We start from the raw sequence: 26104 nt of genomic DNA on the forward strand, positions 1-26104 counted from the left end.
CTCTTTTCCCTCCCTCTAGAATTTTTTTTTCTTTTTAGAAGAAATATTATGGTTTACTTTAGTAAATATCTACATGCCTATGACAAAAAAAAATAATTTTATCTTGTGTATCACATAATCTATCATTCAACTAACTAACCATTTTTGGATAACTTTCAAGTTAAATCATGTTATTAATTAAAATTCAACAAGCATCTATCTTGGTATTGTTAGGATCGAGCGCTTTCCACTTGGCCAAAACGGTCCACTTGGCCTCTGCCACAGGACAATTGATGCCACATGCAATAATCTCCCCCTCAGCAATTGTCCTACCAGGAATCCCACTTGGATTGTGACTTGGCCCACCTAGCCTCCACCACGGGATAATTGTGCAACCCACAACAACTGTTGGGAAAAACCCCCGTGAGAATCATTTTATTGATAAAGAAATAAAATAAACACAAGAAAACACATAGACAACTCTCCGATGCCCTTTGACTCCGAGTACATCCACACTCTCCAAAGCAATAATTTAACCCAAACCTTACAACACTCTTATTACAAGAGTGTAAGAAATAAGAAAAGTCAAATACAAGCTTGAAAAGTCTTAGACTCAGGACAAGGAACATCATGGACTTAGAGTCCATTATATAGTCACTAACATCCACCCCTTGGTTGTCTAGGTGATGTAGGACTTTTCAAGACATGTTATTTTCATCAACCCAACATTCTCCACCCTGATGAAAATACACACATCTTCATTGTCTATACCAGCAATCATTTTCAAGTCGTCCCAAGAATTTCCACTTGGAATCAAACTATCCCAAGAATTTTCACTCGAAATCAAACCATCCCAAGAATTTCCACTTGGAATTAAACCATTCAAAGAATTTTCACTTAGAATCAAACCATCCCAAAAATTTCCACTTGGAATCAAACCATCCCAAAAATTTTCACTTGGAATTAAACCATCCCAAGAATTTCCACTTGGAATCAAACCATTCCAAGAATTTCCACTTCGAATTAAGTCATTCCAAGAATTTTCATGCATACTGCATCAATGCTAACCAATGTCCGTGTATAATCACCACACACCTTGCATAAATATTAGCCAATGCTTGTGCGTAAACACCATAACCTTTTGTTGGAACCAAGCCACAACCCACGACGCAAAACCACCGAACATTGCGAAAAGCCACAGGTCGAACATCTGCACTTCGCAGCCATCGTGCCATTTGACTCCCTCGCTCGAGACGCAACACCTGTCGACGTAACACCTCCATTGACTCTTGTCAAAGTAGATCTGTAAACCAGAGAGCACTTCCTCCACGCACATGCCACAAATCGTGACTCACACAAATAAGATCTCCATAGTAGATCACTCACCAGGCCATGCGAGCACCAACTACAACATCCTTCGCAAATTCAGGAGCATCTCCCCATAAGAAAACTCCACTGTAGATCCAACACGATTCACAGTCCTTGCACCTCCATGAACCCAGTTATAGATTCACCTCATCAACACAACACTAACAATGATCCTTCCATCAAATTTCTCATTGCAACTTCAACAACCAAGGATGATTCTCCAACAACAAGGAATTAATCTTTTCTTATGTGGAAGATCAGACTTCATTGCAACCACAAAGCATACTAAGAAAAAATCCCACCGAACCATAGCTCTTGATACCACTGTTAGGAAAAACCTCCGAGAATCATTTTATTGATAGAGAAATGAAATAAACACAAGAAAACACATAGACAACTCTCTAATGCCCTTTGACCCCGAGTACATCCACACTCTCCAAAGCAATAATTTAACCCAAACCTTACAACGCTCTTATTACAAGAGTATAAGAAATAAGAAAAGTCAAATACAAGCTTGAAGTGTCTTTGACTTGGGGCAATGAACATCATGGACTTAGAGTCCATTATATAGTCACTAACACCCACCCCTTGGTTGTCCTAAGCGATGTGGGACTTTTCAAGACATGTTATTTTCATTAGGCCAACATGTATAAATAAGGCCAAGCTTATAAATCATCTTCTTAGCCTCATAAAATGAAGTAGGAAATTTATCATGTTCGAATTATCCATTAATAACTCTAAAATAATTGTCATAGTCTTGTCAGTCATACCACAAAAGCATTTTGTATGATACAACTTTTATAGAAAAGACAACTTTGAGTACTTTTGACATCCTGCATACAACTCTTCGTCACAATATTTAAGCAACTCATCATATTCATCAGAAGGTCCATCATATGCAAATTCAGAACATCCCTCGTATACATCAAAACCCACATCATGTTGTTTATTCATCATAAATACATCAAAACCCACATCATATTGTTTATTCATCATAAATACATCATTTAACATATCTATCACTTGATTTTCATTTTGTAATTGCACAATTCATATTTTTGTGTCTCTTGATTTCATTGTGTCATGTGTTTCCCAATGCCAAATCTAGAGTTTGTGATTTTTGGAAATTGCTTACAAATCAAGTGATCAAACAAATCTCTTGTTTCCATTTATTATAGTGGCATCTAGGACGTGTAGAGCTGTCAAAATGGGCAACCCACCACGGGTTGATCACTTAGTGAGTCAACCTAATCCAACTCACTTATTAGCGAGCCAAAAAAATTCCAACCCGACCCGGCCCGGCCCACTACAGGTTGGTAGGTTAAACAGGGTGGCTCACGGGCTCACTGAATTAAAAAAATACAATTTTTTTATTTTTTGTTTGAGTCAAAATTAGATTATAATTTTAATTAAAATCTAAATAAACTTTAATACAATCCAAATACAAACCAAAATCACAAAAATACAAATTATCTATGTGTTGACTAAAAAAAAACCTAACATGACCAAAATACAAAGACCAACTTAACAAAAAATACTTGTGCGACCCTTTGTTTGCGGATTGGTGAGCCAACCCGGCTCACTACGGGTTCACTCCGGGTGAGTCAGGTTCTAGATGAACTGGATTAAAAATCAACCTCTATTAAAATTTGTAAAAAAAATTTAACCCAACCCGATCCGAACTCGTGATAAGCCGGATTCACTCGCGAGTTCCTATTTTGACATCTCTGGGACATGGACACTTCCATGTAGACATTTTCTCTTTTTAAAAGAAATATTATGGTTTTCTTTCGTAAATATGTACGTGCCTATGATAAAAATAAAAAATCTAATTTTATCTAATATACACCATCTGTCATTCAACTAGCTAACTGTTTTTGGATAACTTTTAAGTTATATCATGTTATCCAGATATTGATCATGGTATAAATACGTTGCCCTAATACAAAACAATTTATTGGTTTATTATTTATGACTTATAGCAGTTAGCTTGGCACGACCATGATTTTGAAGAATTATATTGCAATCACGTGTTGACTTCTGGTTAATGTCCTTATAAGATATAAAGAAGTATCATTAAGATAATTTCAACAACTTACAAATGATATTGACATAAACTTTTTTGAATGTGCTACGTTTATTTCAATTTTTTTATACAGATTTTTTATTATTTTTTTCCAACAGTAAATATCTAATTATCTGTATAGAGTAGGGACCTAATAATTTCTGAAAAAGTCAACTAATATCCAACCATAAAATCCTTATACAAGCTGAAAAATATTTTAATTATATGTGATACCATAAGATAGTACATATGTTGAATATACCATATACAAAAATCGATTATGAGTGCTTAGTTTGCTGAGATATATAGAATTAAAATTGATGTCACTGTCTTTTAAAACTTATCTTAAATTTAGATGACGTACCACTTTCTTCATATTTAAGCATTGCATAACAGAAAGAGTGTGCAACCTTATATATATATTTGACCACTGCACGAATTTGTTTAGATGCCCAACAACAGAGGTCTGAAGACGAAATTTCTAGGTATTATTTCATGATTAAAGATAACTAAGCATGTTTTCAAACACATAAAATAATATTAAAAGTTAAGAAAAATAAATTATAAATAGTACATGGTTCAATGTAAGCTCCAAATTAAAATAACCCAAAGTTAGGAGCATAAATAGGTTACACTCTTCGGAGGAGTTTTTGTCTTGAGATGTTTTCAATTGAACTTTCTACCACCAATAGATTTATAATTTTCGTCTTTTAATTTTTTATTATACAATTTAAATCTTATATATAATTTTTTAACAATAGTAATTTTAACTCCATTCTAAACCTTAAATCTTAATTTTTAAAATTGTGAGTAGAATGAAGAGTTCTTGCCCTTGGAGTCAAGAAACGTGATTATCAAGTTCTTTAGCTTCTTGTACATGCATATGATTGCGAAAGGGTTCATCATTTTCTTTCTGAGTCTACAAGCCAATATACATAATTGGTGGCATCAGTTAAAGTCAACTTAATGATTGAAGCATATAATTAATATATATACCATAATTATAAAAAAAAGGTAGTTATAAGATTGCTAAGCAATTCATCACATGGATATTCTATTTATCACAGAAGTAATATAATATTGAGAGAATCTTTTCTTCAATGAGATGATAATATTTTTAAGAATTTGAAATAACTCTCTTTCTATATATATATACATATTTAAAAAGTTACTTATATGTCCAAAAACATTATTGTCCCTTATGATTTTAGTCTAATTTAATATAAACAAATTTCTTCAAAACTTTTTCGTTCTTTTAAAGTTTCAAACATTGATAATTTATCAGAAGTCAGTTTGAAATTTTTTACCGATAATGTGTAGACTTCAAAAAGTAAGTAAAAACTTTAGGCAATGAATATTCTAAAGTTAATAGTAAGAGTTGAAAACATTTAATTATAAAATTTGAACGGTTAAATTATTTATTTGGTCCCAATTTTCGTATGTAAATTTGAATTTGGTCCCTCAATTTTTAAAAGTGTTAATTAGGTCCCTAATTTTGATAATTTGTTTTAATGAAGCCCCTTCCGTTGAAATGGCAGAAACGACGTGAAGAACACAATGACATGGAGATGTTAGACGGAACTAAATAGTGAAGTGGCACATTAAATGTGGTACACATGGAATTTTGAATGCTGTAATAAATAAATAATTTCGAAAAAAAGAAAAATGGTGTGCATTTAATATGTAATAAAACAGAATCAGCGTTTGTGTTAACCAGCAAATTGGGGATTATTCTAGGGTTTGCGTTCGTAGCTGAAATTGGAGGAAGGAGGGGTTTGCAGAAGAATCACGAGGGTGTGGGATCACATTACTGGAAAGTTGGCGTTCGAACAACTGAAATCAGAGTGTTCTTAGTGGAATTGCGATCTCAGTGGAAGCAGAGGATTGTCAGGTGAGTTATGCATTTGAGCTCGGATGAGGATGATTGGGAGGAATTAGAAAGAACTGATTTGGAGAGGAGTTTTGGTGCTGCTATTGTATTTGTCAGATCCAGGATCAACGATAATAGTCTCAATAATGAAGTGAAGATGAAACTTCATGGTTATTACCAAATTGCTACACAAAGTCCTTGCCACGAACCCTAGCCATTGACACTGAAGTTCTCTTCTGCTCGAGCAAAATGGTAGTTGATTAATGATTACCCTGCTTATTTATTTCATAATATTTATGTTTATTTTTTAAAAAATAGAATCTTTTCCCTCTTGCTCTAGTTTTTGTCTCCATTAGATTCTTTGATGTGTTTAACCGAGTCATTTCTTTAAGGACTGCATGGCAAAAAGTTGGGATTATGAGTCCAGAGTAGGCAATGGAGCAATATATCAGACTTTTATCAGAAAGCATTCCCTGTTGGATTGAAGAAAAACCTTATGTAAATGTATTTAATTTGGTTTCTTTTTGTTTTGTTGGACTTAAATGCACACCATTTTTCTTTTTTTCGAAATTATTTATTTATTACAGCATTCATTCAAAATTCCATGTGTACCACATTTAATGTGTCACTTCACTGTTCAGTTCTGTCTAACCTCTCTATGTCACTGTGCTCTTAACGCCGTTTCTGCTATTTTAACGGAAGGGGCTTCATTGAAACAAATTATCAAAATTAGGGACCTAGTTAATATTTTTAAAAATTAAGGGACCAAATTCAAATTTACATACGAAAATTGGAATCAAATGAATAATTTAACCGATTTGAACTATAAAGTATTAATTTATAACATGTTTTTTTTTTTAATATGAAAGTATGCTATTATAAAAGTTGATGTTAAGATAACTCTTGATAGCATCGTATCCAAGACCGTATATATAACTATACATATAACTGTGGTGAAAATGATGACTTTTCCATTATAAGTAAGATTGATTAACTCTTTCATTAAGATGATATAAATTATAATATAAATAAAATGGAAATCTCATCTTAGAAACTATTTTATTTTTATGATTTTTATTAAATTAAATTACATGTAATAGATTTACGTAGTGAGGGTACTTAAGGATGGATGCATTGAGTGCATGAGAAGAAAGAAAGAAGTGAAGAAAGAAAAGAGAAGTTATGTAATTGTGGAAAAGACAATAGTGAGTTATGGGACAAAGGTAGATGGGGTCCACTGATGTGTCTGCAGAAAATGATTTTGTGACCAAACCAACTTGCCAACCAAAAACAACAAATCCAGCTTCGGTTTGGCCCTACTTCGAACAAACCAACAAAAACAACGTAACACACACTTGCTCGATACCCATTTCAACTTTAATCTTAATGGATCGAATTTTCAATTACTTGGATTTGGGCTGAACACCCAAGCCCAATAACTCCTCAATGTCTGAACGTTACCATGTCCACGTCGATAAATATTTTGATTCCCAGAAAAGACCTAATGTTTTTAGAAGGATGAAGAAAATATCTGTCTGATGAGAAAGATGAAGGATAAAGTAGTAAATGGATGATGAATAAACCTTATCACTATGCTTTCTCCTTTTTGCTCATAAATATCATCACACTCCTCACTCACTCAAAATCTCCTCTTCCTCCATAAACCCTACTTCTTCTCCTTTCTCCAAAACCTTATCCGTTACAATGTCTACCTCTGCAACTTCTCTTGCACTCCCAACTCTCACTCTCAGAACACATCATCCTCTCTCTTCTCCCAAATGCTTCTCCTCTTCTCTCTCCCTCACCCCTAACGCCAAACCCATCTCCATTTCTACCGTTTTCCTCAAATCCACTTTCTCCCTACCCTCACGCTTCCTTCCCCGTGTCGCCGTCTCTGACTACGGCCAGCAAGAGGACACCTTCAGCGCCGGCCAGAGCTTCTCCCCCGACCTTAAGGTCTTTGTCGGCAACCTTCCGTTCAGCGTCGACAGTGCGCAGCTCGCAGAGCTCTTCGAAAGCGTTGGGGTCGTGGAGGTGGTCGAGGTGATGTTTATGTTTCGGTTCCAAGTTTGGTTTTTTGAGGGGTTTTTTGGAAGCCCTTTGGGCAGAATTGAATTGGGTCGTGACTTGTTTTTGTGTTTTGGACAGGTGATTTATGATAAGACGACTGGGAGAAGCAGGGGTTTTGGGTTTGTGACCATGTCTACGGCTGAGGAGGTTGAAGCGGCTGTTCAGCAGTTCAATGGATATGTGAGTTTATAGTTTGGTTGTTGATGAACATGGTTTGTGTTTGAAGGTTTAGCGTTTGTTTTCTTCTTTTTAGACAAGCTAGTGGTTAAACAGCAATTTGCCTGTAATCCAACAAGCTAGTGGTTAAACAGTGTTGTTTGAGGTTGAACTTGTCTGTTGTGAAATGTGAATGTATTTTTCATTTGTCACTGCCATGTATGTATGTTATTTACTTTATCACTTCTAAGGTATGAATATTTTGGTAATTGATAGGAACTGGATGGAAGGGCCTTGAAAGTGAATGCTGGGCCACCCCCTGCTCGGAATGAGAGTTCATCTCGTTTTAGAAGTTCTAACAGAGGTGGTGGTGGTGATTTTTCAGATAGTAAACACAAAGTCCATGTGGGTAATCTTGCTTGGGGTGTTGACCACGCAGCATTGGAGTCATTGTTTCGGGAACAAGGAAATGTCCTGGAAGCAAGGGTAGTCTATGACAGAGACAGTGGACGATCAAGAGGCTTTGGATTTGTGACTTACAGTAGTCCCGATGAAGTCAGCAATGCAATTGAGTCCTTGGATGGAGTGGTAAGCTTCCTAATCCTGAAGACTGGGTGTGTCAAATATTTTTTGTTTGCTTTTTCTTCCATATATCATCATTTGTTTAGAAGACGCATAAAAACAAGGATGTGCCTTTTCTTTTCGGAATTCACATTTCAAAGTCATATGGGTTTGTATAAAACTGTGTTTATTTGACATTTGTTGCAGGACTTGAATGGCAGAGCTATACGAGTTTCGTTAGCAGATTCGAAGCCGAAGCGGTTTTGAAGAGAGGATTTTGGTAGCATTTCTATGCTCTTCTCAATACAAGTGTTTTCTGATGCAATAATAGCATCTTATGATCATGATATTTTTTACCGCAATACATTTGTGTTGTGACCAATGTTCCAAGCTTCTGATAATGGTTGACATAACAGGTAGTTGGGAGTTTGTACGGATTGAAGTAGACACTGGCCAACAGTTTGTGGGGATGAAAAACACACCTACTTATTGAGACTACGTCCAAACACTGGTAAAATATCTGACCAGTTTCTTTCTGGAGGAAAGCTCATCCCTGCCTCTTGTATAGAAGTTGAATGTTACAAATTTGGTTGTTGTCATTTCAAACTGATTTGTAGTCACAATTTTCTATAGAAGTAGATGTCTCAATTATTATTGCTTACCCGTTCCAACTTCCCTCACAATTTTCTATTATTTGGATAAGTACTTGAAGCAAATGAAGAAAACATAAACGAAAAAATAGAACAGGTTAATATGAATATGCTAAAAGTTAGCTTTTAGAGAAGATATTGTGAAAGATTGTATACAATTTTAAAATTAATTTCTAACTATATACAGGACAATTTTTTAGTTTAGAAAATCTTTTCTTCCTGCAAGAATTTGTGACAGTTTATTTAGTTATGTTCTCAGTCACTACTATTAAAGTGTATGTCGCCCAATTTCTTTTCTTTTTACTTAAATGCTGTACCAGTATTTAGTTTGTGGAGGGTTTAATATGTGGATATAATGAAGCATAAGAAAAGAGTAGCAAGAGAAAACAACACTCAAGAGACTCTGATTTACAAAATCCAGAGACAAATGAGATGATAAAGCTTTAAACTTTTAAGTGGCTTTGGTGAGAGGCAACATGATGTGAATCGCATCATGGTCAAATAAAGGAGGACTAACACCATCTTGCCGGAGTTTTTAAGTAATTAGTTTGTTTAAATTATGTTTTTCTTAATTAATTAATTAGTTTTGTTTTATTTTTAAATTGTAATAAAGATTTATTTGTCAACTTAAAAATCAGAGCCTTTGAGAGACGAACAGGATGAATAGCTAATACTTTTGGGCTGTCAAATTTGTTCTTACAATCAACAAAAAGTAATGAGATTATTAATAATTTAAGTGAGATGTAATTACAGTTTATGTGTTTTTTGCAATTTTAGTGGTTAAAATTTCTATATAAGATGAACCATTTTATCAATGAAGAAAAGTTGAGTTTTATTTAAAAAATTAGAAAGTTGAGTTTTAGTCAAAAAATTAGAGTTTATCTTTTTTATTTTAGAGAGATTGATTCTCTTAAATTTTTGAGTGATTCAAGAATATTTGGTTGTATCAAAGGACTTTACACTTTTTTGTGTTGTCTCTAAAAAAACACTCACTTTTGTCAAGATTTATCACATGGTCATAATTCTTGTTTTACACATATAAAATTAGTATTTCTTAAGTCTAAATTATAGTTTAGAATGTAAACTTTTACCTCGTCTTGAAATCTCAACCTTTTCAATTAGGGTGGGCATGGATTGGATAATTAGATATTCGCTCCAAATCCAATTTGAATCTAAATATATAGTTCAGATTTTGATCCATATCCACTTTTTTGTTGAAAAAACAATTTGAATATTTTAAAATTTATATCCAAATATTAGGATCAAGTTAGATATCCTTATCTAAATATTTGGATCAATTAAGAATCTAGATTTATTTCTAAATCCATTTTTAATGAAACTTAACTTTTTATAAATTTAATTTTAATTTTTAATGAAACCAACTCTTTAAGAAATAAAAAAAATTATCATTAGTTAATACATATTTAATTATAATATTATTACATAATTTAAACATCAAAATACCTTGGTCAACATATTGAAGCTCTTCAAAATCATAGTCTAACAATGATGGTGAATGTGTGTCTTTCAACCAATCCTGTGTACAAATAAGTGCCTCCACCTTTTGTTGTGATAAAGAACTTCGATATGGAATCACACAAGCTGAAGACTAGCAAAAAAGGCCCTCATAAGATTTTAGTCTCAATATACTTGCTGGTCTTTATAGTTAAGAAACCATAAAAAAATTTCTAGCCTGCATACACCTAGTGTTGTTTTAATGCTAAAAACAGTTGTCCAAAAGGAATATATCCACCTTGTTGTGCAAAGACAAGTGACATACTTTTTTCATAGATGTGCACACATCAAGTCTTATAGTAACAAACAACCATAAAATGAACACACTTCACAATATACACCACATCGATAAATGGCTGACCATTCAATTTTAATAATTAACAACCTGGGATGCAGTATACACTTCACAGTATAAAAAAATCTTTTATACTCAAGTATTATAAAACAAGTTGTCCTACCAAATTTGAGTTGTGAAAGTGCAGAAAACAGACCTGGGATGCAGTCAGTGTTGGGTACCAATTCTCGATCAAAATGCAGTGTGGATCAAAACGCAGGGGATTCTTTCTCTAAAACCAAATCAAACAAATGAATGAATAAACTTAAATCTAGATAAAATAGAAGAGAAACATGAATTATTGGAATGGAGAAGAGAGAAACGCAGCAGTATGATTCTTTCTCTAAAATCAAATCAAACAAATGAATGAATAGACTTAAAATAGATAAAACATAGGAGAAACTAGCAACATTATTGAAATGGAGAAGAGATTCAAATACCTTCAATCACTCAACCGTAGTGTTCTCGAAATTTTGAGAGTGAAGCACAGAAGAAGCAAGAAGAAGTAGTGGAAGATAGGGTTTAGGGTTTTCGAAAATTTGGGGGTGAAGCACAGATGAAGCTAGAAGAAGCAGAGGAAGAGAGGTTCTCGAGATTTTGGGGGTGAGCAAAGAAGAAGAAGGGATTTAGGGTTCTCAAAAAATTTTAATCTGGAACATTGAAATTAGGTTCAGATTATTATTTTTATCTGAATATAATCTGATTTAAAATTTGGATTCTTTTTATTTTTAGTTTATATAACTAAAACAGAAACCCAATCTGAAAAAGTTTATAAAATACAGATAAAAGAAAAATCCATATATGATTAAATGGATTAATAATGGAGCAAAACATATTAAAAAGAGAACAAATTAGAAAAACTAAATTTTTTGCCCACCCCTACTTTTTAATATACTATTGAGATAGGAATCCCAACGTTTTTCTAATCCACCTTTTTACTAAGTGTTCAAGTTTTCATCTTTCTAATATACCTTTTTACTAAGTTTTCAAATTTTCTATACTTCTAATTCTAAAGATCATAAGTCATTCCTTGTACAAATGAAATTCACATGTCAACAATTATCTTAAAATCAACTATTAAACTTAAATTAGCTCAAGTATTTTTGAATATGATATGTACATATAGTTTTATAACCTTTTATCTAGGCACATTTTCCCTAAAGATTTACCGATAAACAATATATTTTTAGATACAAACACTTTTTACAAATCAAACAAATTGATAATAAATAAAAAAGAAAATAATATTTCGAATATTGATAAAATATGAAAAGAAATATTTTGTAGAAGAATTAATTATATATATATATATATATATATATATATATATATATATGAAAAAAAAATTAAAGTTATATACTATAACACTAACTTTCATAGTTTCGGTATCAACGTCAAAAACTAATTCTTTAATAACAAAGTTGAATAGTAATGATATGGTAATAGTAACATATTATTATTATTAATTATTATGATTATTTTAACTCTTTCCATTAAAATTGGAGTATATAAATTGTATATACTAGATTTGAAACATATAAAAAAATGATTTTTAATTTCTTTATTTTCTTGTACAAAGTCGAAAATAATACTAAATAAATATAAATATAATAAATATTTTCATAACTATACATAAAGAGATGATGATATTTTGAAATATTTTGTATAAAATTATCACAAGTTTTTCTCTGTTTTCCTTTTTTTTTGTTTATTATATTTCTAGTTTCTACTAGAGATGATAATGGGTTTGTCTATTGGCTATCCAACTTGTATGAAAAAATTATATTTTTTACTCGCCTCGCTCATTGGATATTTGCTTAAAAAAATATTGCAATTTGGATACCCACGAATATTTAAAAAAAAATTATTTTATAAGAAATGCTTATTTGTTATCCTAATAACAAAATCAAGAATTCAACTTCCATCTTATAAGTTGAAAAAAAAAGATCTGCGAAAACTTGTTGCCTTATTTTCTTCCTTCACGTGATAGACTAAAACAATGTGTTATGTAAAATTGAAAGCAAAACATTCAATCTAGGAATAACAAAGTTAAATTCTAAATTCATTTCGCAAGTTCTTGTAAGCCCACGACAAACCTTAAAAATTTCCAATATACATACACTTATCATTAGGACTTAGACAAACTCCATAAATTTCCCTAAAGAAATCAATCTCTTATTGTTTTTGTTAAGACATTTGTTTTATTATTTAGGTATGTTCCTGCACATTAGTGTTGTTTTGAATTATTTCAATTAATGTATCCTTAATTTTCGGAGTTTGTTATCTTATATAGAACATGTGTTTATTATGATTTAGTGCCTAGAGTTTAGGAGTAAATATATTATGTATAAGCCTGTAAAAAGGCTTTTATCTTTAATGAATAAGACAAGCAGTAGCTTCTTTTACTCTAAGCTCTCTTTTATATATTTTCGGTTCTCTGCCATTCCATTTAACAGTGGTATTAAGAGTATGTTGTGATCTTGTGAGTGAAACACGTGAGTCTGTGAGTGAGACAGGTGAGGTTTGAAGTTTATTTCTTTCCTATAATCATGGAAAAACTTTTCTGAGCACTAAAACGCCATTTCATGCACTAAAGTGGTAAGGTTATTTGAATTATCAAACAACGTGACGATATTGAATTAGAGATGGCAAAGTGGGCTAGACCTGATGGACTAACCATTTGAACCCCCCAACCCGTTACAACTTGGCCAGTCGCAACCTGTCAACTCATTGGGCCAGCCAGCAGGCCAACCTGCGACCCATTTTGAATGAGAAAAATGTAATTGTGTTGTGCTGATGTGTGCAGAAAGTGACAAAAGGAAAAAAGAAGACATTTTCCATATCTCTCACACTCACTCACAAACACTATCGCAAGGCAACGAGCGCGACGCGACCACCGTGAACACGTTTTTGGTCTCTCTAGTGAAGTGCAGGTGGTGGAGGCACATAATTTGTAGTTGTGGAGGCAAGATCTTCAATTTTGTGTGATGTTGTGTTGGTGGGCGTGGTGGAGATTTGCGTCTCTGGTGACTTCAACACTAGTGTTCGTGGATCTCGATCTGTGGTGGTGGAGGTGCGATATATGGTAGCAAATGTGATGGTGTTGAAAGCCTAAGTCACAAACTTGAAAGAAAAAAAAAGACGGACCAACATGTTCTCTTGTGAGTCGGATTGTAAGTCTCAACTTGTTTTCACTTGGCAACCAACCTGTTTTCAACGAGCCAATGTCGGATCGGGCTAAATTGGGTCAGGTTGGCTGTTTTTCCACCCTTATGTTGAATGGTCGCTGACTGACATGATAAAACATGAAATAGAGATCATGAAACCCTCATCAATGTTTCTACTTAAAAGGCTTTAAAGGGAGATAAGACGACCAATAACATAGAGACTTTAAACGGAACCCTTACTTAGTCATTGAGAAAACCCCACACCAGCAAATCACATAAGCTCAAACCCATGGTGAGAGACATACTCCAATTCAGTTGCATCGAACATGGACTTAGGAAAACAAGTATATAAAGTAATACAAGCTCATAGGCTTCCCCTTTAGAGCTTGAGAGACTTATGTACCTCCCCTCCGTCCAAGCTATAAAATAATACTAAATAAATATAATTATAATAAATATTCCCATAATATCTTACCATATGTATATGTATTATTATCATTATAAATGAAATTATAATATATCACAAAATGTTACACCATAAAAAATATAAGGCTTAATTACACGTTTGGTCCACACTTTGGTTGGAAAGTTTCAAGTTGTTCACCACTTAGCTTTTTGCTTCAATTACGTCACAAAATTCGTTAAAACGCTTCAACCAACTCCTTTTTTGTTAATGCTGTTAAAATCATTAACATTTACGTGATTAGGCATATTTATTTGGCAAATGATGTAGATGTGGCACTATTCTTTACTGATGTGGAGCTCAAAAATTGAAACTCCTCCTACGTAGACAACACTCAATGATACAATCGTATCCAGGAAAGATTACGATCGTTTCTGAATTTGAACCTTCAAGAGGCACAACACAAATAAATCAGAGAATAATGTATAATAAGACAAAGATGGGAGATGCCACAATCTAGCTGATTGATAAGTCAGGTGAAGATTTGCCACAAAAATGTTAATTTTTTATAATAATTAGAGTTCTAATCCAAGAACCAAGATAATCCTTTCTAAAAGAATGCAAATGCATATAATATGACTCAAAAGTATTTATATTATAGGCACATAAGTTTAAGAAAACCTAGAAACTCTAAAAGAAAGCCCAAACCCAAGCCAAAAAATATAAAAACACAAACTAATTTCTAGAAGAAAACCCAAAACCCAAAAACATAGAAATATAAATAAATTTTTCTAATAACTATTCTACAAATGTGCTTATGATCTTCATGTTCTTTAAGTTTCCTCCTTCATAGAACATTATAAGCTTCATAGAACATTATAAGCTTCAATTAGATGTGTTTTTGATCTTTGACCTTGTCATAGATCCTTTGAATTGCAAATGTTCTCCCTCAAGTTCTTCTTATATATGTTTAGGAGATAGTCCTCTATCACACCCTCCTTCTTGAAGATAATTTGTCCTCATATTCGTACAATTTGGAGTTTAGGAGGTAGTCATCTATCATACACTCCTTAAAAAGAATTTATCCTCAAATTCGAACACTTGAAGATTCTTTATCATTCTTCCCTATTTGAAGAGAATTTGACTCGAATTCTAGAAGATCATACCTACAAACAAAAACATAAATCAAAGCACAAATATAAAATAATAAAAAAAAATCTACTAAAATGAAATTTGGATCCTAAAAGAGGTTTGCCTCCAGGGTCAAATACCTACTTGCAACCAAATCATCAAACAAACAACACAAATAAATCAGAGAATAATGCAGAATAAGACAAAGATGGGAGATGCCACAATCTAGCAAATTGATAAGTCAGGTGAAGATTTACCACAAAAATGTTAACTTTTAATAAGAATTAAAGTTCTAATCCAAGAACCAAGATAATCCTTTCTAAAAGAATGCAAATGCATATAATATGACTTAAAAGTATTTATATTATAATATGACTCAAAAGTATTTAAATTAAAGATGCAATGTTGAAAGAAAAAAAATGAATATTGTACAAACAAACAACTAAATATAAGTATGACTTTGATCACCCACAAGTTTGTTAGAGATGGGTAAAGAAGTTAATACATGGGCACATATTTCCAAGCTTGTGCCATCCTTTTTCTATCATCCTTTCTTCTTCCCATTGTTGCTCGATGAACAAATCTTCCCATGGTATCCTTTCTTCTTCCCATTGTTGATGTAATTGCTCTTTTATGAATAATTCTTCCCTAGGTAATAAAACAATAAAAGGGAAGTTAGTACTTTTGTTGAATGACAATCACTACAAAAAAACATGTAAATACTGACGTTTATTTTTGTAATTTACGTCGTTTTTAACTGTCATAATTTACTTGAGTGACGGTTTCCTGAAATGTCGTAATTCTTGCCGTCACAAAGTATAATATGACGGTTATAGATGAACCGCCGCAACAACTATCATTTTATACAACGTATAAAGTGACAGTTTAAAGAGACAAAAAGCGTCAATTAAAACTGACGTAATATTTTTACTGGATAACAAATATAATGTGAAAAATAACGCTTTAAACTAACATTATTGTCATTATATTATGACATTTTTAATTGTCATTAATTTAATTAATTATAATTAATTTTGAAATTAATTACGTCATTATCAAGTGTATCAAGTGACGTAATTTTAATATTTAATTATTTATTCTTTTTAATATTTCTTATACTTTCATAATTCGATAAAATTATTTTTTCATGATAATTTAAAATATATAAAAAATTATAGCATTATCAAATAGAAATTGATAAACTAAATTGTTTCATTATCAATATAACATAACTACACCAAAGTATCAATTCAAGCATATGAAAAAAAAAAAGAAAAAAGAAGACAACATTAAAAGTACCAAAATATTCAAGCATCTAAGAAAAAAAGGACAAGATTAAAAGTCCTAAGTCTAAGGTGTTTTGCTTCCACCACTTGATCCTAGTATTTCATGCAGAGATGGCACACCACTTCCAATATCTGGTGCCTGCAATGAAGAAATAATATAGTATATATGAGTAAGTTAAATTGAAATAAATTATGAGATCCATATAATAAGTTTAAGTAATTTACTATGTAAATTATACCTCATTAATGGACATATCAAACTAGCAAGAGTAGTTGAGTGCTGAAAAGCAAGAGTAGGATTATTTTTTAAAGAATTAGCATTATCTTTAATTCCAAATCTTAAAACAATAAATTAATAAATTATTTTTTATGTTAAGCTAATAGTAATTGGTAAAATATTGTGGTTAATTTTGGTGGGTATATTCCTTTTTACGTATGGTGTCACCTAGTGTTGTTGGTTTGTTTATTAACTAATAAGAATATTATTAGGAGTATTATTATTGGAACAATTTGATAGCCATCAACATGACCTAGGCATAAGGTGCAGGAATTATTATTTACTAATCGAAATGGCCAAAACTTTAATGATCACTTCATTATAATAATATAATACCTTATGTATCTTTTCATTGCCAACTTCAACGACTGGGATAACCTTATTAATTCCTCCAGCCACAACAAATGGAGTTCCATCAACATTGCATGCCCAACTCACTACGTAAAAAGACTCATTCTTCTGGTGTACATAAAAACATATAAAACTTGAAGCAGTTTTTTATGCATGCATAGAGAAATGAAGACCTAACTATAAAAGAAGAGTAGAGTGTGACAGTTGACATACATCTTCCTCATAAGATTGCAAAACAGTGCGCACCAACTAATTGTTCCTCTTTTTGTATTATTCTTGTGATCATTTAAAGGGAGAAAAACCTCTAAGTGATATTCTAAACATACAAAATACAACAAAAATAATTATGCGATAATGAATTACTCACCTTCATTGAGAGCATCTAACCGAACATCAGTCCACCAATTGCATATTCCAATATCAAGTCTCAACCAATCAACCAAGAAACTCTGCAAAACAAAGTAATCACTCTCTATCAATCAAAATATACCAAACCCAATAAGTAATTATGTGATTTACAAGGGTTGATTGGGTGTTCAAAAAAACATCATGTTTGAACTAAGTTAACTTCTTAACTCAAGTACCAAATATCAATAGAAATGAAGTTTGAACTCAAAATAAACAGAGTGCATAAAAACTCAATAAAAAAAACACAGAGAAACAAGAATGTTATAAGCCAATAAACCAATATCTACACATCAATGTTTATAAAAACTAAGGGTCAGGGTTTCATCCCATTCTAGCAAAAATTGGAGAGATCACAATTTTGTATTATCCTCGTATTCTTCCCTTGCTTATTTAAATCGTGCAGTATATGCATTAATCAAGTGATACTTAAAACCTTCTTGATTGGCTTGCCTACACAGGAGATCTCTACCCTTGTATTGGCCTTTCTCCTCTCCACATCAAACTGCACAAAATCACCACATTTTACTAAACCCGGTCAATCTTGTCACAGATCAAACAACACTAACCCATTAACCTAACTTCATTGTAGTTAAAAATTCAACCTTTTTCTAAGTGACATTTTCACAAACACCTAAGCTACAATCACTTATTAAGAAGACTAACGTTACCTTGGGTGGTCGATGCACGACAGAAGAATCCATCATTGACGAGGTTGATGGATTTCAACATTAGAACATTGGGCGGAACCACTCCGAACACGGTGCTGACTAGGTCGATCTGAACCTAAATCTGGATGAAGTGGCTCGATGAGCTTGAGATCGGTTATGGGGTAGCCAACGAAAAGAAGACTAGGCAGGAGAAGCAAAATCTCTTGCTTCCTAGTGGATGTTTGATGGTTAGGGAACAAAACACACCACATTCTGTTGTGGTGATAGTGAAAATGGAGAACTGAACCACAAAAGTTTTAGAAAACTGAGATTTAAATTCTTGGGTTAATGGTGATAGCAAAAAATGAGAACTTTGGTGAATACTTTCGGTGTTCAGGGTTTGATAGCGGGAGGATGAAAACACAAGAGCGAGACATGGAAAGTGAAAGAGTGGACATGAAAATTGAAAAGTAAGAGGGAAAGTGAAATTGATGAAAGTTATATTGATATTAATTAAAAGATGGCAGTTAAAAACGTCATATTTTACATATTTTACATGTAAAATGTGACGGTTCAAATAATAACAGTTAAAAATATCGCATTTTACATGTAAATTGTGGCAGTTCTTTAATTATCATATTATATCAAAAAGTGGCGGTTTTAAAGAACTGTCATATTAAAATTTCCACAATATACATGATTTTTTGTAGTGAATTCAAAATGTTCTCTTCTTTCTCTTTTCCTCTATTTTCTTCATCCTCTCTTTTTCTAGTTTTTAATAACAATTTAGAATGCTCTTTTATAGAGGACTATCTCTTGATCCAATACAAAGGTGAAGGAATCTTTAGGTGACACGAAGTTGAGGACAACTTGGCTTTAGGAAGGGGTATGATAGAGGATTATCTTTTGATCCAATACAAAGGTGAAAGAATCTCTAAGTAACACGAAGTTGAGGACAATTTCACTTTAGGAATGAGTATAATAGAGGACTATCTCTTGAATATATACAATAAGAAGTTGAAGAGGAACTTTTAGCATTAAAAAGACATGAAGACATGAAGATCATACAATTAAAGAATAATTTATATAATTAAATTTATTAATTATATTTAATTATGTCAATGATCTAGCTTATCTTTTTTTTTTATCTTTCGTTATCTTTTAGGTATTTGATTTCCCTTCCATCGTGAATTAATCTACCACTTCTTGATATGAAATTAAATTCATCTTCTCTCTTAAAGTTGTAATTATCCATTTCCCATGCATTCTCCTGCCTCTCCTGGTTGTTGCTTCATGCTCAGTGTCGTCATAATGGAAAGAATGGACTGATTCATCACATCTTCCTTTTCATCTGTTGAATTTTTCCTGCTTTTTACTGACATCTTCGGTGGTTTTCTAAAACCTATCCAACTTTAGTTGGGTTTGTGTCAAATGCGTACTGAGTTTTTCCAATGCCCCTAAGAGTGTCGCAATCCTAGGTGAAAGAGGCTACTTATTTTATGCAGATGCCATGTCCTGCCAAAGGTTAGTATAAAATATAAATCATTAGAACCTCACCACTCGCTTATGTATTCCACTTAAAAGTCCACTCATGTATCACACTTGTAGACTTTTTCTCGAATGTACTATCTTGCCTTTTACTACTCAAATTCCCTTAAGCACTTGGCCAAAAACTCTAGTAGCTTGAACAAAGAGTAAAAAATCAGTGTAAAAAATGTTACGAAATCCAAGCTTGGCTTAAGAGGTCCAAAAAAACACAAACTTCTAGACCAAAATAATTTTCTTTAGGCAACACAGAGACTTCTAAATATTGATTGGAAAAACAATTTTAGCACATAAACAAATATTGCAGCATATTGGGTTTTAGAAAAAAGTTTTTCTTACTTCAGGCTTGTCCCCTAATCAATTATGTTAATCCTTACAACAATTGGATTGGTTGATTTAAAGAGTTTTAAGCTTGGCTTACAATGATTCTAGAAACTGTTAATGACAGAACTAGGACACACTACTCTTGACTTGGGCATCATAAAAAACAATACATGGGTATGATGATAAGCATGACAAGTTCCCCCTCTCAACAATCTCCCCCTTTTTTATGATGGCCAATCCTGAAAAAGAACATTGATTCCTTTCTCCCCCTTGGACATTAGCAAAAGAAATTGGGGATCGAAATATGGAGTGTAATAACATCATAGTAGATTAAACATTTGCCATGTATTGTCCAAATCATAGTACAATTAGACAACACCAAATGTAGTTCACAACCTAGTTGAGCCTAGTTCAAAGTCATTACAACATGACATTAAAATCATTACAGCACGTTAGTAATGGATAAAGTACAAATATTTCAGAGTAGTAAACCATTTCAGGCCAAAAAGCAGTAAAAGCAGTAATAAGGCATGATTATAAAAAAAGAAGAAGAAAACTTAAAGTAGAACTAATAAAAGCATCAAACAACCTAATATATTAGTGCTAAAACACGTGGGACACAACTAATCTTCATCAACATTGGTGGTTGCCTCAGATCTTTCACCTCCCGTTTCATTCTAATTCTAGTCATTGCTAGCTCTATCTCGACTAGTGTTCAACATGGAGTCAAACTTTTCAATATAAATGTTATGATTTGCAAGGAGCATTGTTACCATTCAGAGCATGCATCTTTCACAATCAGTTGTTGGCCTAAATACAGGCACAACATTTGACTTCTCTACATATATGGAGTCAATATCTTTGACTTCAACCTCATTGGGTTCATCTTTGAATACCTAAGCATTGTCCCTTAGTCCCAGGCCCATATATGGTGTTGTGCATTTGTCTCGATTTTGTTGGAATGGGATTTTTCGAAGGATACTTCTTTAGTGAAGTCAATACTGTAATACTTAAAGACTTTGCATAAAAACACAAAGTAGGGTAGTGGATAATTTGATAACTGAATGACTTTCACGATATTGTAAGAAACTAAGCCCAGTTTGTTGGAATCTTGGCTTTGAGAGTATGAATAAGAAGAATGTCTTCTGTTGTGATTTGAGCTTTGAAGATTGTGTACTCACGAGGTTCATCAAGAAACTGTAAGTAGGCTTGGTAAATAACGATTCTGCTAAGTCCCAGGATGCCTCTATGAGGTAACTCTCCTCCTAGTTCGAAATTTAGCCAAACAAGTCCATATCTTGTTGTCGAGGACTATGTCTACCCCTTTAACCCTTGAAGTGACTACCCCATTCTCCATTTTTGTGTTTGATAAAATACCTTAACTAAGTCAGGTTATATAGTTCCATTTATTTGAACAAAAGCATCTAAGCCCTGAAAGATAAGAGTTCTTGGAAAGCAAACCCGTTTGAGAAAAAGAATTGGAGGTTAATGTATTTGTGGTTGATGGGCCTTCGTATGCACCCGAAGTAGATGAAGTTTGTTTGAGCTTCTTGTTACTGATTCAACCTTCAACATTGACTTCACGAGTGCGTTTGGTACCAGCGTGCTTACCCTTCTTAGTAGTGTTGAAGAGGATGACATTGATGAGTGCAATAATGGTGGCATTTGGAGAAGGTGTGAGGTAAAGGCAACCCAAGATGAAGATTAGTGTGAATGGTGGTAATTTTGGGGTTAATATGAATGTGGGTGACCTAATGTAAAATGATATGTAGCGATGTGTGTGAATGTGCAAAGTGGTGTGTATCACTAAGTTTAGACAAGGGTCAACAAAAAGAAAACAATTGAAAATGGACCTTTATTCATCATAGTACTTAAGCAATTAGGATACTAATCTAATGGATAATCTAACAAACTAATGAACATTGACTTCATTGCAACATAAAAGTAATCGATTAAGAGCTAAGATAATTGATTATTGAATGCATAAAAATACACAAGCTTATTAATTAACATGTGCTAGCAACGTCTAGGATGCCTAACTAATTCCTAAGAGTATAAAATCTCTCACTAGCTAGGGGTTTGGTAAAAAGGTCAGCTAGTTGGTTTTGGGTGTCTATGTATTCAACTTTGCACTCCCTTTTTGCCACATGATCTTTAATGAAGTGGTGTCTAATCTTAATATGTTTTGTTTTAGAATGCAAGACAAGGTTTTTGGTGAGATCTATAGCATTATTGTTGTCACACCTAAGAGGAATGTGTTCAAGATAGATGTCAAAGTCTTCCAATTGGTTTTTAATCCAAATGGATTGTGCACAACAACTACCAGGATCAATATATTTTGCTTCAGTGTTTGAAAGTGCCACATAAGGTTGCTTTTTGGAATGCCATGACACCAAAGAACATCCTAACAAATGACAAGTTCCACTGGTGCTTTTTCTATCGGTTTTGCAGAACCTAAAGTCTGAATCAATATACCCAGTTAATGAAATGTTTGCATCTCGAGGATACCGTTGGCCTAGGGTTCTAGTTCCTTTTAGATACTTTAAAATTGGCTTAAATACATTTTTGGTCCCAATTTTCGTAAACTTTGTTTCGTTTCGTCCTCATTTTTTTGAAATGTTCAAAATGGTCCTAATTTTTCTAAATTGTGGTTAATTTGGTCCCTTTTATAGAAGTCATTTAAATCATTAACGGAAGGTGAACAATAACTGCCACATGTCACTTCGTAGTTTTTTAATTTTTTAATATTTTTTTTCTTAATTATTTTTAATTTTTTAATTTTAAAAATATTATCCTTGTGTCAAGTGAGCATTGTGAAGTGTCACTACCACGTGTCAAGTTAGTGTCATTACCACGTGTCAGTGTCTCATGACTTATATTCAATTCAGTCCCAATTTTCGTTAATTTTGTTCAATTTAATCCCAATTTTCGTCTTTTTGTTCAAATTAGTCGCAATTTTGTCTCTCTAAATTGACCAAATTTAATTTTTATACAAATGTTATACTGAATTTTTTTTATCAAAATTCACATTTATTTTAAATATTTCTTTCATTATTTTTATTCCAAACCTAACTATACTTTTGTAAGGAAATTATTATATATATGTTTGATTTTTTCTACATGTAAAAAATATGGTTAAAGTTAGTTTAAAATTAGAATAAAAATTCTTCATTGTTTTGAAAATTAGAAGGAAAATTCTTAATTATTTTTAAAATTAGAAGGAAAATTCTTTATTATTTTTTAAATGATAAGGAAAATTCTTAGTGTAAATTTAAATTTTAATAAAAATAAAAATTTCAGTATAACATTTATATAGAGATTAAATTTGGTCAATTTGGAGAGAGACAAAATCGGGACTGATTTGAACAAAAATAACGAAAATTGGGACTAAATTGAACAAAATTAACGAGAATTAATACCGAATTGAATATATTTCATGAGACACTAACACGTGGCAATGAATGACACTAACGTTACACGTGGTAGTGACACTAGCTTGACATGTGGCACTGCCACTTGTCACGATACTAACTTGACATGTGGACTACATTTTAAAAATTAAAAAAAATAAAAGAAATTAAAAAAACCATGAAGTGACACGTGACAGTTACTGTTCACCTTCCCTTAACGATTTAAATGACGTTCGTAAAAAGGACCAAATTGACAACAATATACACAAATTATGACCATTTTGAACATTTTGAAAAAATGAGAACCAAATGAAATAGAGTTTATGAAAATTGGGTCCAATAATGTATTTAAGGCTTTAAAATTCTTTCAACAGCAATTAGATGGGATTCCTTAGGGCATGACTGAAATCTGATACACACAAACATTGTTTATAATGTTTGGACAACAAGCAGTCAAATATAAGAACGTGTCAATCACACCTCTGTATGTGGTTGATCAACACTCTTTCCAGATTCATCAACATCTAAATTGTAGTTTGTCGCTATTGGGGTTGATGATTATTTACAGTTGTCCATTTGAAACTTTTTCAGCAATTTTGTGTAGTATTTTGATAAATGTATAAAGAGATCGTGCTTTTCTTCCTTGATTGGTAGGCCACGTGATGGGTTCATATTTATGCCCTCATTTAATGTTTAATTATGGAATTTTATTGGATTTTGATTCTTAAAAGATTGATTTAATTGGGATTTCCTATAATTGGGTTTATTGAGCATGAGATACAAAAACATGTTAAAAATAACTTTTTAGTTGCATAAATGTTTTTTTGGATATTTTGAGATGTGTTAGTGCAGCTGTAGGTAAGTTGAGCTCATAGAGGTGTGAAAACAATTTGATTAAAACTTCACGACACCTTAAACATAAATCAAGAATAGGAAATGATCAAATCACAAAAATCCAAGCCAAGCATTTCATGAAGATGGCAAGAAAAGCTTGAAAAAGTGAAGAAGTTTGGCTAAGCCAAGAAGAGGGAACGTGCAACAAAAATTGGACCTTGCGGTTTTCTCTATTTTTTTCTAGAAGAAGGGCTTTGATAATTAATAAATATTTATGATAACAGATAATTTGGGAAAATATATCTTTAGATATTTTATTTGATATTTTTAAATAATTATCTTATTTAATTATATCATAAAATATCAAAAGATAATAAGTGCCAAATCTTTTTAAATATGGCAAGATCTTCTTAAATCTTTTTAGATCTCCATAACAAACAAATATATCTTGAAGATATTGAATTATTTAGAAGATAATTGAAGGAGATTACAAGAAGGGCAAAATTGGAAATTGGACAGAAATTAAGTTGTTGAATAATTAATTAAAGATTTTTTATTAATTATCTTTGATATATCTCAAATTATCAACAAAGGAAATCTTCCAAATATTGTAGAAATTGATAAAACCTATTAATTATTTGAGAGATATTATATCAAAAGATGAAAGATTTCAGCAATAGAAAATATAAGATTCAAGTCCAATCAAGTTCTATATAAAGAGACCAAGGGAAGGAGAATAGAGAAGCTCCGGACTTTGGAGTTTAGGAACCCTTAGGGTGGCCTAAATTCTTCTTCTCTCTCTACTTTCTTCTTTTGTATTTCTTTTATTTTGCATTCCATGGAGTGTTAAACTTCTTGGGTTAATTCCATTGTAATTTCATTATGGATTCTGAGGTTAGAATGAAATAATTTCTTTATTCTTTTTATTATTGTTGAGGTTTTAATTTATCTATGTCTTTTATCTTTGAATCACGTGAAAAGTAATGGTTTTTATATCATAGCTAATTAGTGAGATGTTTTAATCTATATGCATATCAATCATATGAGTTCAAAGGTTTTTAATTTTAATTGAGAATTTACTTTGATTAAATTTAGAAATTTTCATGTGATCGAATGAGTTTTTGCCAATGATTGAGTATATACTTTGATTAGAGGTGAAAACTTTAAATAGAATTAATCAAGAATGTACTTTGGTTAATTAGCTTTTTGCTTGATTTTAGAGGTAAAAGAATGGACATGATTAAGCATAGTAATATTTAATTGAGAATGTACTTTGGTTAAATTTACTATGATTAATCTACAAAGTTCTTGCTTTTGATTGAGAATTTACTTTTATTAATAGTGAGAACGCCAACAAATTAATTGAGAATTTACATTGATTAATTTGTAAACCTTCAACAATAATTAATTGAGCAATAATCTTTAGATAACCGATGATGGATCTATTTTGAAAAAGCAGTGAAATCAATCTATTTTTCTTTATCATTGTTTTTTATCTTTTTATCTTTTTCAAATTTTATTTCTTTATTCTTTATTTTATTTGATTAACCATTTTGTATAGTTTTTATAACAACTAATTTGTTAAAAAGCAATTTCGTGTTCGTTGGGAGACAACTTTGGGTTACTTTACCCTTTATTCCTCCACACTTATTTCAAAAAATGTCCTTGATGGACTTATTTTGGTGAGGAGACAGAAAATTTTGTGACTTCTGGCTCAATCTGGCCATATTTCAAAATTTATTTTCTTTAACTT

General features: G+C 32.1%; 1 protein-coding gene across 1 annotated transcript; it reads left to right on the plus strand.

Moving 5' to 3' along the window:
- Nucleotides 1-6892: 6892 nt before the first annotated feature.
- LOC114192672 (30 kDa ribonucleoprotein, chloroplastic-like) lies at nt 6893-8730 on the plus strand. The gene is made up of 5 exons (XM_028082449.2): nt 6893-7325; nt 7431-7532; nt 7785-8096; nt 8277-8349; nt 8486-8730. Exons 1-4 carry the CDS (start codon nt 6987-6989, stop codon nt 8334-8336), a joined length of 813 nt encoding a protein of 270 aa, XP_027938250.1. The 5' UTR covers nt 6893-6986; the 3' UTR covers nt 8337-8349; nt 8486-8730.
- The last annotated feature ends 17374 nt before the right edge of the window (nt 8731-26104 follow it).

The sequence above is a fragment of the Vigna unguiculata genome, chromosome 7, assembly GCF_037176805.1.
Source record: "Vigna unguiculata cultivar grain cowpea cultivar isolate G323 ecotype 2 chromosome 7, ASM3717680v1, whole genome shotgun sequence".
Lineage (NCBI taxonomy): Eukaryota > Viridiplantae > Streptophyta > Magnoliopsida > Fabales > Fabaceae > Vigna > Vigna unguiculata.

Bases quoted from the DNA above. Each gene is read 5' to 3' on its own strand.
- LOC114192672 (XM_028082449.2), top strand. From the start codon at position 6,987: ATGTCTACCTCTGCAACTTCTCTTGCACTCCCAACTCTCACTCTCAGA. The intron at 7,533-7,784 runs GTGAGTTTATAG...GGTAATTGATAG, and splicing joins TTCAGCAGTTCAATGGATAT to GAACTGGATGGAAGGGCCTT. The intron at 8,097-8,276 runs GTAAGCTTCCTA...CATTTGTTGCAG, and splicing joins TTGAGTCCTTGGATGGAGTG to GACTTGAATGGCAGAGCTAT.